Here is a 15,226-nt window from a genome sequence, read left to right as displayed (position 1 = left end):
GCAGCACAGCGGGTCGTGGTTAGCATGTCTAGCACGGAGTTCCTGAAGTGTGTGGGTGTGAATGTGAGTGTGAATGGTTGATGGTTGGAATATTATACGCTCATGCGTCCATTCGCTGCACCGTACCTCACATATTGCCAATTATTTTCCTTGGTGGTGACAGGTGACCCATGGCCTCCTGTGTAGTAAAATCAAAAGGAAAAAACCCCTACGCTGCTGTTCAAGTGGACCCGGACAGCGATTACATCACACCAGGTACTCTAGACCTGGAACAGCTCTTTTGGACCGGCACAAGCGTTCAACATGCACACGTGAACCAAGTTTGGCCCAATGTCTTCATCGGGGATGAGTCAGTAAACACGCATTGTTTAAAGAAATATATATTTTTTTTCATGACTCAAGCAATAGGTGTTGTTGATGAACAGAAAGACGGCACTGGAGCGAGCTGGTCTGAAGGACCTGGGTATCACGCATGTGCTAAATGCTGCAGAGGGGAAGTACAACAATGTGCTGACAGGTGCAGAGTACTACACTGACACGGATATCCAGTATTTTGGGGTAGAGGCTGACGACAAACCCACCTTTAACATCTCTCAGTTCTTCTGCCCGGCGACACAATTCATCAGGGAGGCCCTGAGCCAACCGCAGAGTAAGTCAAGGGGTGTATTCTCGAAAAATATTACAAATAATGAAGTTCTTCATTATTGTACACAAGTAAATTTGTCAGGCTACTGTATGACACTGGAATACAGAGAGGTCAAATCAACCTTGGCTGGTATCCGTTTTGATCGAGAGCTAGCGTATTTAAAAAACAGTACTTCACTTTACACGTTTCTTTACTTAAAGGTCAAGTACATCGACACATTTAGCACCCCTGACTTACGTGCGCGAATCTTTTGTTACGTTATGAGAGATGGATTACGTGGTCCCAAACAAACTATTTTTTTAAATAGCTCTATACGCACCTACCTGTCATTTGGAACCCATGAAGCTCTCGTCCTTTGCACCCGTGCAATCCATTTTTCATGACGAACCGGGTCTTTTTGAAAAGTATGAAGAATGAATCCATCCTCCCGAGTGTTTGAACAATATCCAGCAATACAACGAGCCGGCATTTTGGCTAACACGAAGGAACAAAGAGCTACCTTCCAGCAGGTAAAACTAGTAGAAACATATGAGACCGCTTGAGTGGGCATCTGCAGCTAATGTCACTTCCTGCTTCTTCTCGAAAACAAATCCCTCGAGAGGATTTTCATGGTGGGAGTGACAAAAAGCCATATACGTCAAAATCATGTTGTGTGGTAAAAAACAGATGGGTCTATTCCGGCTGCCTTTTTTCCATTAATAACATACTAAAAATCATGCATTTCATGACAGTGGCACTTTAAGTGAGTACTTTTGTCCCCTTTTTTACTCAGTACAGTGCATTTCCCAATGGTGCACATTTACGATGATGGTTCAGCAGTATTAACGCGCTGATTCTCAAAGTGTGGTATGAGTACTGCTAGTTCAATTGTATTTAGAAAGCGAATTACGAATGAATTTTGTTTTAAAAAAATTTACACATAATATTCATAGAGGCCATTCTATAGAATACCAGCAGGGAATACCGGCAATTAAACGTGATGTGTAGCGATCACTTCATTTCAGGTGGAATTATTCTTCTCAATCTCAAATTCCCAAGACATATTTATAATGCCACGTTGTTCTCAAATGAGTACAATTAGTATTTAAAAAAAGAAAATAAACCATCTGTTGCAGAAAGGTTTGCGTAGGTTAACACGTGGCTGCAACACGTTTCCGTGTACAGGGGCTGAAGCTTATCTCAGCGGTTTATTTTCTTTTTTTAAATACATATTGCACTCATTTGAGAACAATGCATATTTAAAAAAAAAAAAAAAAACATCTGTCACGGAGAGGTTTACCGAAGTTTAACATGTGGCCGCAACACGCTTCCGTGTACAGAGGAGCTGTCCTCTTTATTTTTCCAATCATACTCAATGAATGGGAGTTTGTGTAAAACCAGGGGTCATTTATTTAAATATTGGTATTTGTATTGAATACCAGTTGAAAAGATGGATGGATTTCGGTAAAGGTTAACGTGTAGCCGAATACACTTCCACATTCACGAACTGTCTCCCCGTTGAGAACAGATCCAGCAACAAAGTATTTGTATGTGTCCAGACTTTTATACGCTTTCAAACTTTTCCGTGTGAATCTCAACGAGTTACTCACCGGATCCATTTGTATATCCAGTTGTCCAAGACAAATGGAAGCGAATTAACAGTCCAATTTCTTTATCGGCGACAACATCAACTTCGACATTAAATATGGGTCCTCTATGCCAAGTGTCTCTCATTTTTCCACGTACCTTCGTTTATTATCACCTTCTAAATGTTTAACGGTATCAGACAAAACACTGGGCGTTGTGCTATAAGACATTTTCTTTTCGTCTCAATGGACTTAGCATTGAACAATGATTTGTTTGACCGACAATATGGCCAGTCACGTCACTTTGGTGACGTTGGTGCACAAGCTCTATATGTGCAATACATTTGATATACATATATATATATTTCAAGAGAAACACATCTTTAAGGAAGTCCAAACTGAAACAAAATTATAACTTGACCTTCTGCCACAAGAATTTCCACTAATTCTCTCCTTTGCACTACTTCCAGACAAGGTGCTAGTGCACTGTGTGATGGGTCGCAGCAGGTCGGCGTCACTTGTCTTGGCCTACCTGATGATGGAGCAAGGCCTGACTGTGGTGGACGCCATCGAGCACGTGCGGCAACGCCGTTGCGTCCTTCCCAACCACGGTTTCCTCAAGCAGCTCAGAGCTCTGGACATTACACTGCAGGAGGAAAAGCTGAGACGAAAACAACAAAAGACGCAGGATCAGCAGTCATGACTGGGATCGCATTTGAAAATGGGTGCGGATGGGGGGCACACTGGATCGCATACTGGACCTCATCTTTACTTGAACGTTCAACTTTCTTTGATCAGGAAAAATCAATTTGTTTATGTATGGTTATCATCGGACAATGATGAAATGTACACCAATACAGTAACTATCTGATTTCATTGATTTTTAAAGGCAAAATGGATTAACTTGGTGTTTCCATGGTGAAGGTAGAAAATCAAAGAACCCAAATAGAAAACATTTGTTAAAAAGGACCAGCCTACAGTAACTTTAATAGGACTACTGTGTATAGTTTAAATGAAATCCAAAGTGAAATGTCAGACACATCCAATCAGCTTTTTAAATTGGTGTTGCAATTAAATTAGCAGGTAAGAAAAAAACAGCGTGATTTTTGTTGTTTTATTTGTCCATTTTAACATTTAAGTCTGGCAACAACCTGACAAAAGGATCACTTCAGCCCTCTCGTTGTTTGAGTACATATTGAGGAATATGATTGGATGGGACTGTAAAGACAAGATTCCAAGAAAATGCAGTTATAAAAGAAAGAAAATGCCATTTTGCATCATTAGGAAATTGTTACAATTGTATTCAAGTTTTGATGAAGCCAAATCAAACACCGAAGAGGTCAAAAGAGAAGCTTGCATTGAACTGCACAATGTGATAAATGTGCATTTATGTTTAATTTCACAAAGCTGAGTGTTGAGGTACTTGGAAAATAAGTTTAAAAAAAACAGACTCACACAATACCCTCAATCATCCCATGATAGTCGGTCTTACTTTGCAACAGGACCACTGTAGATGACCTATTATTTTGCATACCGATGATGAAAGCAGCTTCAAGTATTTCACTTTTGTAACAAAGAATAAAAGGCACTCATGATTTGTAGTGTTGAATGTCACAGTTCCATTTCCTGTGCGCAGTGGCTTTGACACTTAATAATTCAAGCATTTCAAATGACAAAGTCATTCACTGGCCTGATCAAATCACAAATAAATCATCCAAAGACAATTAGGACATTTTAAAACAACTTGTCAGCTGAGTGCAACCGTGGTAATGACAAAATGTGGTTCAGTGGTCATATACCTGATTTGGCCACAATTAGCGTTATTAATACTGTGTAATGTTTGCTGTGCTTGAGGCTTTTTTTTTTTGTTTTTTTGAGTACATACATCTGACAGTGACTGAGTAAAGACCAACAAATCCTGGTTAGTTTTTCCTGCAGCGCCACGAATCGGATGAAAGAAGACATGCTGAGGTGATGTGGCAAAATGCCAGCAATTAAAAATAAATCAGATGGCAGGTTAAAAAAAAAACAAAACATTGGACGGGAAAAATGAGAAAAAAACATACTGGGTGACATTTGTTGTTAAATGGACATTTTGGGGCAAACAACGCTAAAAAGTACATCAAACAAAATCTGGCTTTTCAGGGAACGTGCAACCGGATCTTCTAATGACGACATTGGCAGCGTAGTGAGCTGCTCGCACGCATTGGTCCAGTGGTTTTTCTCGGACCAGCCCAGACAGGAAACCTGCGCAACGAAAGAAAATCTTTTCAAAACTGGGAAAACCCAACCAACCCAAACAAAATGAGAGAGGCAAACATGGCAAGGGCTTACCTCCTACAAATGCGTCACCAGCACCATTTGTGTCCACTATGTCTTTGGGATCAGTTGCCAACACAGGGAAAGTCTCAATTTTGTCACCTGAACAAAAAGAGGAGCAAGAATTACTCCTCAAACATAAAATGGTTTAATTTGAGGAGGAAAAAAAAGCGATGGAAATCTTACTGAGAGCCATCACAGTTTCATCCTTCCCCTGAGTCAAGATGACAATCCTTTGTCTCTTGGTGTTGACTTTGGGGAGAGCCTGCGCTTTCTTGGCGATCTCTTTAATGTCTTTGGTCTGCAGAGACGTGACGGCATGACGCACATTTTATACAAAATGCATGACAAAGCAGCAGATTAGACGAAGGTGATGGGATCACCTCAAAGTCTTGCTCCTTAGCGAATGCAGCTGCCTCCTGTAGGACGGAATGAATACAAAAATCACTTTAGTAAATACTTATTGATGCTCACATACCAGCGGTGGAGTAAGCACACACTTGCTATCATTTAAAGTCCCCCCTGGTTAACTCCAAATCAAGCTGAGTTGTTCTAATAGGCTTTTCCTGCATTTTTAAACATTCCAGCAAAAACTATCACTGACAACTATTGGGAACTGTTCATAATTCCCCCCACCTTGACAAAGGCCTGAAGTCCAGCTGAAGAAATCCACTTCTTCTTTTCCTTTCGGCTTGTCCCGATTAGGGGTCGCCACAGCGTGTCATCTTTTTCCATATACAGTAAGCCTATCTCGTGCAGCTTTCTGTCTAATACCCAGAGTCCTCTTGTCCTCCCTTCACAACATCCATCAACCTTTTCTTTGGTCTTCCTCTCGCTCTTTTGCCTGACAGCTCCATCCTCAGCACCCTTCTACCAATATACTCAGTCTTTCGCCTCTGAATATGTCCAAACCACCTAAGTCTGGTCTCTTGAACCTTGTCTCCAAAACATCCAACTTTGGCTGTCCCTCTAATGAGCTCATTTCTTATCCTATCCATCCTGCTAACTGCTCGAGAGAACCTCAACATCTTCATTTCTGCTACCTCAAGTTCTGCTTCCTGTTGTTTCTTCCGTGCCACCGTCTCTAATCTGTACATCACCACTGTTTTGTAGACCATGCCCTTCATCCTAGCGGAGACTCTTCTGTCACATTGAACACCAGACACTTTCCGCCAACTGTTCCACCCCGCTTGGACTCGTTTCTTCACTTCCTTACCACACTCTCCATTGCTCTGTATTGTTGACCCCAAGTATTTGAAGTCATCCACCCTTGCTATCTCTTCTCCCTGGAGCTTCACTCCTCATCAACCACCCCTCACAATCATGCACATATATTCTGTTTTACTTCGGCTAATCTTCATTCCTCTCCTTTCCAGTGCGTGCCTCCATCTTTCTAGTTCTTCCTTCGCTTGCTCCCTGCTTTCACTGCAGATCACAATATCATCTGTGAACATCATAGTCCGAGGAGATTCCAGTCTAACCCCATCTGTCAGCCCATCCATGACTACTGCAAAGAGGAAGGGGCTCAGCGCAGATCCCTGATGCAGTCCCACCTCCACCTTAAATTCTTCTGACACACCTATGGCACATCTCACTGCTGTTCTGTTGGCCTCATACATGTCCTGTACTTTTCTAACATATTTCGACTCCACACCGGACTTAAACTGTACTACAGCCCCACCTATCCCAAAAGAGCAATCTTTCTTTCATCAGTCCACAAAATTGCTCCATTTATCCTTAAGGGCAGCCAATGTGTCCTTTGGCAAAATGTCACCTCGTCAGACCTTCTTTTTTTTTTTTTTTCCTTCAGGAGTTTGCACGATCTTTTTACCAATAGCTTGGTAGGAAAGAGCCAAAAATATGATATTGCCACTTACATGCTTAACTGTGGGTATGCTTCAGGTGTTGAGCAGTGTCGTATTTGTGCCAAACTACCTTTTGGAATTATGGCCAACATTTTCAACCATGGCATAACAACATCTATCAAACCCGTGTAAAAATGTGTTACGGTGCAATGAAAGGAAGTATCAAATACTTGTCCAGAACTCCAAAATGTGTTTCTTTACAAACTAAAACATTTACTGTGCAAAGTGAAGAAAAACATGCATGAAAATGTTGCTTTTCATGAGACTCACCGAACAAATATTTTGTTCTAGAATACACAGTTTGTGTTTTTTTTAGCATATGTGTTGCGTGGAGTTGACCAATTTTTGCCACACGTAAACTGCCTTTCCAGCCAAAAACGATTGGACAAGTATTCCTTAAGAAAACAACAAATCAACCTTGTTCAAGCCTTTGTTCTAATGTGAACATAAGAAAGTAGACCTTGTCCCCCTCGCTCTCCAATTGAACGATCAGTTGTATAAGGCAGAAAACTGTTTGTTCAAGCGTGAATACTGTATAGGACGGTCTCCTTTAATGCAAAAATATTGTATCAGTCATTCTTTTGTCTCCTTAAAATTTTCCCCATGACAATTCATCAATTACTCAACTTTTGAAGGGACCTATGTGGCACCTACCAAGCTACTGGCAAGAATTTTGTCCAAAGTCCTGGAGAGAAACAAAACCAAAAAAAAAAAAAAAAACATGGGCTGACAAAGTGACATTTTGCCAAAAGGACACATTGGGTGCCCTTAAGGATAAATGGAGCAATTTTGTGGACTGATGAAAAAAAGATTGCTCTTTTGGGATAGGTGGGGCTGCAGTACAGTTTGTCAGAATAAATACCGGATTGAAGGCACAGTATGCCGTGATAATGCTGGAATAATAATCGAAAAACACATAACACTCCACTATCATCTGGACACAAACATACAGATTAGTTAAAAGCTGCCTTACAGTCTCATTGCCGAAGAGCACGTCCACGTAGGGCAAGAGCTGCATGAGGTGGTCTTTGAAGAACTGGCAGATAAACGGTGCAGACAAGTTGAGGCAGAACATTTTGTTAGTTTCTGATGCGTGCTTGGCCACTTTCAGCATGGACTCCAAAGACACTGTGACGAAGAAACCCTGGAAGGAAACAGTCAGAATCTTCATCAATACATGTGGAAAGAGCACAACTGTGGCTCAAATACAAATACAAGCATTTTCTTTGAACTTTTTTGCAGTCATGCTGATGAATAGTTGTCTTTTTCAGTATACTGTAGTTTGGTATCAAGTAAAGATTGACAGCACCTCCAGTTGTATTTCCACAATATTTTACTGTGACTATAAAATTTGAGTGCAACAAGCAGGGGCGAACAAAACACGTCCTTCTTTTATATAATTCTAAACAATAATGTTACTTTTTTTCAACTGCTCATCCATCCATTATCTGATGTGGTGTTTTCTCTCATTCCTTTTTACGTATAGTGGAATCTCTTGAATTTCCCTCAAAATTTAGAGGTAAACAAGGGAGTCATGTGACACTCAAACATAAATACTCACGGCAATATAATAAACTTCAGCGCATTCCACCAATTTCCAATTTTCTTCCAGGTCCAGATGTTTCTCCTTCTTATAACAATTAGCAGCAGCCAGGTTCGCCACCAGTGACCTCAAAGAAGAACAAAAAAAAAAAAAAAAGAGATCAACAAACTATATTGTAGAGTGTATTTCGAGAAAAAAAATTTGCTTATGTATACGTTTGGACCTTACCGGTTCGCTCCGGTGATGCATGCGGCACACGAGCCCGTGGGCTCCTGGTCTTGCTCGTAGTAGTGGGCATCGATGTGGGCCTCCTCCGCTCTCTTCTTCAGGATCTCTCCAAACTTGTCTTTGCCGATACATCCGAAGAAGGTGCCTGCTTTGTGAGGCTCCTGGATCAACCACTGCACGTAGTGACAGCGCAAATTTCGACTCCGCGTTAAACAAAGGTCTGCGTCACTGCGGTGTCGTAACAGGAAGACGATGCGGGTGACTAACCTGAGCAATCTTTATGGAGTTCTGCGTGGCTCCCCCAGCGTGGTATTCCGCTTTGAACTTGTTCACCAGCTCATCAAACCTGCAGGGAGAAAAAAATAAGGAATTACAAAAAAAGTAAATGGAAGATATTTGATTACTTTTGAAAATCTTATTCAACCCATTGAAATCTGGATTTGGAGCTGTAATCAAAATGTCTGAGTAATGCGTATAGCCTCCATCATCTGTGCGTGGTCTCTGAGCGATCGTCCCTGCTGTTTTGTCACTCCTAAAATATTATTACCGACATATCATGTGCTTGAATTAGTCGAGCTCCTGGCCTGTATGTGTAGACACTGACCTCAAGAGGCAGAAGAGATGTATTACAATATGACCCAGGTACAGTATTAGATATCGTATGAGCTAAGAAACCTAGACCTAACATGTGATATTGATAGCCGGTCTAAAAAAAAAAAAATCTAATTTGTCATGTTTGATGACAAGGTTCAACAAGGCTGTAGGCAGAACAACTAGTGTTAAATGTTCTGAGACAGAACCAGATGGTTCAGTGTGGGACTATGACTTTGGATTTCACTCCACTGAAACAACCGGTTATCCGACAAGAACTGAGCAGTTCAATGATAAAAATGATTACTCAGACGCATGTGTTGGATGTGAGTATTTTTGATCAGGTTATCCAGTTTTTGTTTCAAGATAGCTCCAATTCAATGATTTGTTCCAGTTGTTGACACCTCATTTATCCATTCTTAAAAACTCCAGGCGGGGCTGAAAATGCATGAACATTCACCAAATGTAGAAATATGTGATGGTAAATTAGCACAATGCAACAAAACACCGTCTCTCTTCCAATGCCTGGTTTACGTCGCATACTATGAAGGCAGCCCTTTTTCTGGGCCTCCGATCTGTACAAATACAGAATGTCCTGACTTTCACTAATTCATTAATCCTGCTTAGTTGTGTTGAAGGTTATGGTCCCTGTTCAACATCAAATCATACAACTTGCTGACATCACCCACATACCATTATTAGATTGTGGGTCCTCATGAAAGCAAGATCCGTTCACTGTAAAAACCAAGATGTTTTCATGCTCTGATGAGGTCAGAGTGTGGGATTTCTGTGTAAAAGATTTTTTATTTTGGCCACAAAAATGTCTGCTCTGCATTGATCTTGACCTCTTTGAATACTCTTGTGTAGACACTGTTGCAGAGGTTATGTTTTGCATTTTTAATAACACCCGATGGATATTTACAAATCAACAAAAGACTACCGAATGGATGAACTAGTGCAGGGGTGTCACTCGTTTTTCTCGTGGGCCACATTGTAGTTACTGATTCCCGCAGAGTGCCAATATGACTGTGAAACCATGAAAATCTTTTGCCTTGTCATTTTTACACATGAAGTTTATGAACTGGTTTGGGAGTCAGAAATCAAGGGTAATGGGTTTTTTTCAACTATTGATGATGTTTGGTAAAACACAAATCATTGCAATCTCTCACCGTTATCATATATGATAAGGCAACTGGAAATTTTGGGTCAGATTTTAACAAAAATCACAGAAGTTGAGACACATGATATGCCTTCGGGGGCCACATAAAATCATGCAGCGGGCCAGATCTGGCCCCCGGGCCTTCAGTTTGACACTTGTGAACTAGTGTATAATGTGTGACTGTTGGCCACGATGTGCAACTACAGCGAGTTCGAGTGGACAACTTTTGTTATCTCCTGCTGTTTGCTTTGTGGCTCTTGTCTCAGAGGAACTGGGAGGTGAAAAGTCCTGCTCTGCTATTGGCTGACACACTCTCACTCACTGGGCCAGATCAGCCACCCTACTTTTGCTCTTCTATAACCAAAAGGAGTTCAACACGGGCATTTCATGGATCTGTTTTGACCGGCCAGCTCCGGCCTTCCTTGAGAGGAGCGGTTAGAATGTAGACGTTAACAGCGAGAGACAAGCATGTGACATCAAATAGTCAATATTTTGGGGCTTGGAGGGGTGGGGGGTATACGCACAGGGCTTTGTGCTTGTCTTCAGCCAGGATCTGGTCATTTGGCTTCAGTGTGTATCTGCAAATTGAAGAAGCACAGAAAGCACGTTATTAACATCCGTTTAGAACAGGCGTGTCAAACTTGTTTTTCCCGCGGGCCACATCGCAGTTCTGGTTTCTCTCAGAGGGTGTTATGACTGTGAAACAATAAAAATATTTAGGTGTCTCATCATATTTACATCATCAATTTTTGAGCTAGTTTTGGAATCAGAAATCAAGGGTCATGTGGTTTTCAACTGGTAACACAAAAATGCTTGTAATATCTCAACTTCATCATTTATGATATATGACTGTTTTAAATTTTGATGCAGATTTTCACAATAATCATGTGAATTGGCACAGTAGATTTGGCTTCGTGGGCCACATAAAATCATGTGTCGGGTCGAATCCGGCCCCCGGGCCTTGAGTTTGACACATGTGGTTTAGAATAAGTACAGTACAGCCCTCATGAAAGACCTGGTTTATCTTGCCAGCGGACTTCAGACACAGTCGTGGTACTGTCACTGTTTCTATGTCTATACGTGATTTTTTTTTTAATGCAGGAGAAGTGAAGTTTCATTTCTGCTTTATTTGAGGAGAGGCTGAATTAGATGTGTGTGCTTGACCGGTTTAAATCTAATCCTGGCGTTTACGCAAGGCCTTCCTCGCAGGGTGGACTCTGAACTAAAAGCCCTGGTCACTTCAGTGCCACTTGGACAGTGCCGAGGGAAAAAGTTCAGATGATTGCAGGGGACATAAAGTCGATGGAAAAAGTAAATACTGACTGATGCTGAGAGTATGACTTCAGAAATAGTTGTTTCATCTGCCCATTATAGAGATTTAACAATTATTGTACATTCTGCACAAGAAACTCTTGTTGTACATCTTAGACCAACTTCCAAGCAACAGACACAAACTATTTTTCCAATATATTTATATATTATATATATTTATAAATGTTAAACTTACTTGTCCAGGAAGTCTTTGTCAACCACGGCACAGATGTCCAGCAAGGGATTCCCCATCCCAAAGAGTGAATTGGGGCTGAAATGTAAGTGAAAAAAAAAAAATTAAAAAAAAAAAAAAAAAAAAAAAAAAAGAGGATTTAGCCATTGCTTTCCTCTAAGTCAGCAAGGAACATCTTAAAGATTAAATGTTGTGTCATCCTGCTTGTGTTCTCCCTCCAGGACTGCTCTACATAAGTCAACAAGGGAGTCAGAATGTTCTCTTTGGGCGTACTTGTGACTTGTAGGCATCTAAAATTCATTTGCAAAAGACAACTTCATGTGTTATCTGACATATGAATGTTTGGAAAAACTTGGCAAACAGAAAAGTAGAAATAGTCCACACCTTTTTTGAGTGTAAAAAAAAAGGAAAGCCATTTGACTATGTTTGATTGCATTAACACAGCAGCAGCAGGCTTGTGGGTTTGTTTTTCTCCATGGCGACACTGCACTTGAATCTTATTAAAGGCTGTGTATGGCCCACTTAGAGGAACATATAACATCTTCAAATATGATTTCCAACATTTATGAAACAAGAGCTTAATAAGATTGGCAGGAATTTGATGCAATAAGACCACAGTGCCATCAATAACTGGTGTCTGGACTTTAAGGACACAAATCTAATTGTACCATTCTGTTTTTCATCATACATTTTGGATTACCTTGGTTAGGAAAAACCTTGCATTAGAAGAAAGTCATGTGACTCCATCTGTTAACTTGAAATGATATGTCCTGCACACAGGATGTTTCCAGACCCCCAGGCCTTGTGTCATTAAGTAACATTCACAAGCGCAGCATCCGTGACCAGCTGTCACGCAACTTTTTTCCCTTTCCCTTTCCTAATCCACAATATTTTACAGCCCAATTGACATGTTTCCCTTTAAGAAATAGAGCCAAAACACAGAAGACTATAAAGGCCACTTGTTTATTCTAAAAGCGAGACGTGAACCGCAGCAGACGCCACACCCTCACTATCTTGTCCTACAGCACGCGCATCTCCCTTTTATGCAAGACGGATGATAACTGTGCAGCCAATTATTCCTACATTAAACTACTGTAATCCTCTTTTCCACTGGAGACTTACCTCAGTGGTGCAGACATCTCTCGCTGTCTGTGCGCGCGCGAGACCTGTTGAGCGAGCTAAATGTGAATGAGAAAAGAGCAAACAATTCCCAAACTCCTCAATTTCAGCACAAACGTGTGGCAGATCGATGCATCCCCCTGCAACACCAGCTCCTCCTCCTAACTGAATGACTGGTGGGCATTATGGGAGGAAGCTCTACGACAGTCGCTCTCCGCCTGGCTATTGGTTTGGTTCGCCTCAACACATCTCTTGCAAAAAGGATACTCAGGAGATCGTGAGAGGCGTGCTAATAAACGGCTGCAAAGGAGCTGGATTAAGTGCGAGAGGATCGCATCGCGGTGCGTTCAAGTGCAAGCGGGGTGGAAACTCGGGACCAGAACATTGCTTGGTCGAGGTCACGTGACGGCCGCGCCACCCGTTGTTGTGGTGTTTTCAGGTGTCACCCCAACAAACCTGGCATCGGTACAGCAATTCACTGGGGGGGAGTGAACTATTTATTTCTACATACCAAGGGTCACCTTGAACTGGCAATGGCAACTCGTACGACAATGACATGGGAACAAGTTTTAAGAGCGCTGCTTGAACGGGATATTTTGAATTAAATAAAGACTTAAATCTAGCCATGCGCTTAGCTCTAGCAAAAAGACTTTGACCTCCTTTCTCGTCATTCACATTTGTGTTTACGAAAATTCAAATGCAAGTGAAGCTCACGTTCAGACTATTAACAAAGAACATATTAAAGCTTATTTCCCCATCCCCAGGTTTGTGGTCACCTTAATTTCACAGAAGATCCTTTGGCCTCCGAATCCGTCTTCTCTTGTGTGGAAATTTTAAGTTTTTTTGGTTTGGGTTCCTCGGAGGAGGCCATTGTTGGTCGCGCAAGGAACGTCGCCTTCACCTTATTACCGGCGAAGGAAAATGCATGCCTCCCGCTAATAAAAAAAAAAAAAAAAAAAAAGAAGAGGGTAATTATTCACCCTGGTCGAGGGATCATAGGCGACTGAGATGGGACGGTCAGAATACTCCACCAATCACAGCAACATTTATAGACTCGTGCTGGATTGAATTGTATAGCTTCATTAAAATAATAATAATCACCCGACCTTTGCAGTTGCCGTCTTCTAAAAACAAGATTTAAATATGTCTGAATGGGGCAGTACATGTGTGATTCTGAAAGCTGTTTCTTTGTTTGTTTTCAAGGTTTTTGTAAGCGCGTTACCGTTAATAAAGTAGTAATTACGAATGCATATGTTCACAAAGAAAAAGGGGAAATTGCACAAAAACACAAACGCATGATTCAGTTCGTCTTTCAGCTCCACTTCGGAATTTATGCAATACCGAATCTTCGACACTTCCTTAGGTTATCTATATTTAATAGAGTCCTAGTTAATAATTTGCCGTCAAAAAGGGACTCGGGAATAATACGGCTTTGACGTAAAACGTGGTTCGAACATGACATTGTCGTATCTTTAGTCTTTTATGACACCTACATTTAGTGGAAATAAAAAATCCTGAAAGACGAAAAAGAGGGTAATAAAATGTGACGTGCAGAATCAGAGCAGAGTTAGCTGTCTTTAAATATGCCTGATATAAAAACTTTGAGCGTTAGTTTAGAAAATTCTCACCAATACCTACATTAATATTTTTGTTAATATAAATACTTAAAATTGATTGTGTTTACATTACATTCCATTTATTTATACAAAATCTCAATTCATGTGTGTCATGCATTCCACCGCACCCGGCATCCCCTCAGCCCTTCCTGCCAAGTGACAACATCATCGTCGACTTAACTCCAGTCAGGTAAAAGTTCAAATGCTGGTCGTAACTTTACTGCTCATAAGCTTTTCTTTATGTACAATTCACTGCATTGCGTAACAGTTCTATATATATATATTTTTTTTTTATGCTATATACAATATATATATTCCCCAATCCATAAACTGTGATTTCAGGTAACAGGTTGAAGTGAAGTAAACTTGGTTGACTGAAGCTATTCAGATTTGACAGTAAATGACACTTCGCTAACGTCACCAACAGTTTTTAATAATGGTGGAAAATTAAATTATTCATGAGTTTGAATGCTTAAAAATGTCTCACGAGAGTGCTTGTTCTCCCACATTGTTGACACCACCAATAACTTGAACAACAATCACCTCATTGTTTCAGCTGAGATGATCCACAGTGTGTTCCTCATTAATTTCACGGGAGACATCTTCCTGGAGAAACACTGGAAGAGTGTCATCAACCGTAGCGTGTGTGACTACTTCTTCGAAGCCAAAGAGAAGGCGCTGCAACCCGAAAATGTGCCTCCCATCCTCCAGACCCCGCACCACTATCTCATTAATATATACAGAGGGAAGCTCTTCTTCATCGCTGTCATTCAGACTGAAGTGCCTCCGCTGTTTGTCATTGAGTTCCTGCACAGAGTTGCAGACACACTTCAGGTAAGACACAACATAGGGAGATGTAACCAAAAAAAAGTCTACATACCTCTGTGCAATTGCTAGACTTTAGCCATATAAAGAAACAGACCAATATAACTCACTTCAAAACTTTTCCCACCATTAATGTGCCTTATAGCATGTTCAACGTCATTGATTAAAAAAAAAATCTTTTCAAGAGTGGATGTAAAAATTATGTGGTTGGAGATCCTCTTGTCACTGGGACGTGACTGTGTTCAG

The 15,226-nt window shown here is 40.9% G+C and overlaps 2 protein-coding genes across 4 annotated transcripts; one reads left to right on the top strand and one right to left on the bottom strand.

Annotated features, from left to right (window-relative positions):
* The first annotated feature begins 170 nt into the window (after window positions 1-170).
* LOC133509849 (dual specificity phosphatase 29-like) lies at window positions 171-2,914 on the top strand. Its single transcript, XM_061837257.1, has 3 exons — window positions 171-349; window positions 426-649; window positions 2,682-2,914. Exons 1-3 carry the CDS (start codon window positions 171-173, stop codon window positions 2,912-2,914), a joined length of 636 nt encoding a protein of 211 aa, XP_061693241.1.
* A 397-nt stretch (window positions 2,915-3,311) lies between these two features.
* adka (adenosine kinase a) lies at window positions 3,312-14,876 on the bottom strand. 3 transcript variants are annotated; one of them, XM_061836509.1, is made up of 12 exons: window positions 14,699-14,876; window positions 13,316-13,474; window positions 11,424-11,498; window positions 10,441-10,494; window positions 8,434-8,512; window positions 8,167-8,339; window positions 7,957-8,065; window positions 7,369-7,539; window positions 4,914-4,949; window positions 4,717-4,831; window positions 4,546-4,632; window positions 3,312-4,458 (listed from the first exon to the last, which is right to left on the bottom strand). In XM_061836509.1, the coding sequence occupies exons 1-12, from the start codon at window positions 14,785-14,787 to the stop codon at window positions 4,334-4,336; spliced, it is 1,272 nt and encodes a 423-aa protein (XP_061692493.1). In that variant the 5' UTR covers window positions 14,788-14,876; the 3' UTR covers window positions 3,312-4,333. The 3 variants fall into 3 exon arrangements, with proteins under 3 accessions (XP_061692493.1, XP_061692494.1, XP_061692495.1); XM_061836510.1 differs by lacking the exon at window positions 14,699-14,876 and adding an exon at window positions 14,033-14,096; XM_061836511.1 differs by lacking the exons at window positions 13,316-13,474; window positions 14,699-14,876 and adding an exon at window positions 12,543-13,225.
* Between the last annotated feature and the right edge of the window lie 350 nt (window positions 14,877-15,226).

The sequence above is a fragment of the Syngnathoides biaculeatus genome, chromosome 12, assembly GCF_019802595.1.
Source record: "Syngnathoides biaculeatus isolate LvHL_M chromosome 12, ASM1980259v1, whole genome shotgun sequence".
NCBI lineage: Eukaryota > Metazoa > Chordata > Actinopteri > Syngnathiformes > Syngnathidae > Syngnathoides > Syngnathoides biaculeatus.
The sequence above is the reverse complement of the archived record's forward strand: the minus strand, read 5'-3'. Positions and strand labels throughout refer to the sequence as shown.

Excerpts from the sequence above, each read along its gene's own strand:
- adka (XM_061836509.1), bottom strand. The coding sequence starts at position 14,787 with ATGACACTCTTCCAGTGTTTCTCCAGGAAGATGTCTCCCGTGAAATTA. Across the intron at positions 10,495-11,423 it reads GACAAAGACTTCCTGGACAA|ATACACACTGAAGCCAAATG; the intron begins GTAAGTTTAACA and ends TTCAATTTGCAG. Across the intron at positions 4,832-4,913 it reads CTAAGGAGCAAGACTTTGAG|ACCAAAGACATTAAAGAGAT; the intron begins GTGATCCCATCA and ends ACGTCTCTGCAG.
- LOC133509849 (XM_061837257.1), top strand. The coding sequence starts at position 171 with ATGGCCTCCTGTGTAGTAAAATCAAAAGGAAAAAACCCCTACGCTGCT. Across the intron at positions 350-425 it reads AATGTCTTCATCGGGGATGA|AAAGACGGCACTGGAGCGAG; the intron begins GTCAGTAAACAC and ends GTTGATGAACAG. Across the intron at positions 650-2,681 it reads GGCCCTGAGCCAACCGCAGA|ACAAGGTGCTAGTGCACTGT; the intron begins GTAAGTCAAGGG and ends CACTACTTCCAG.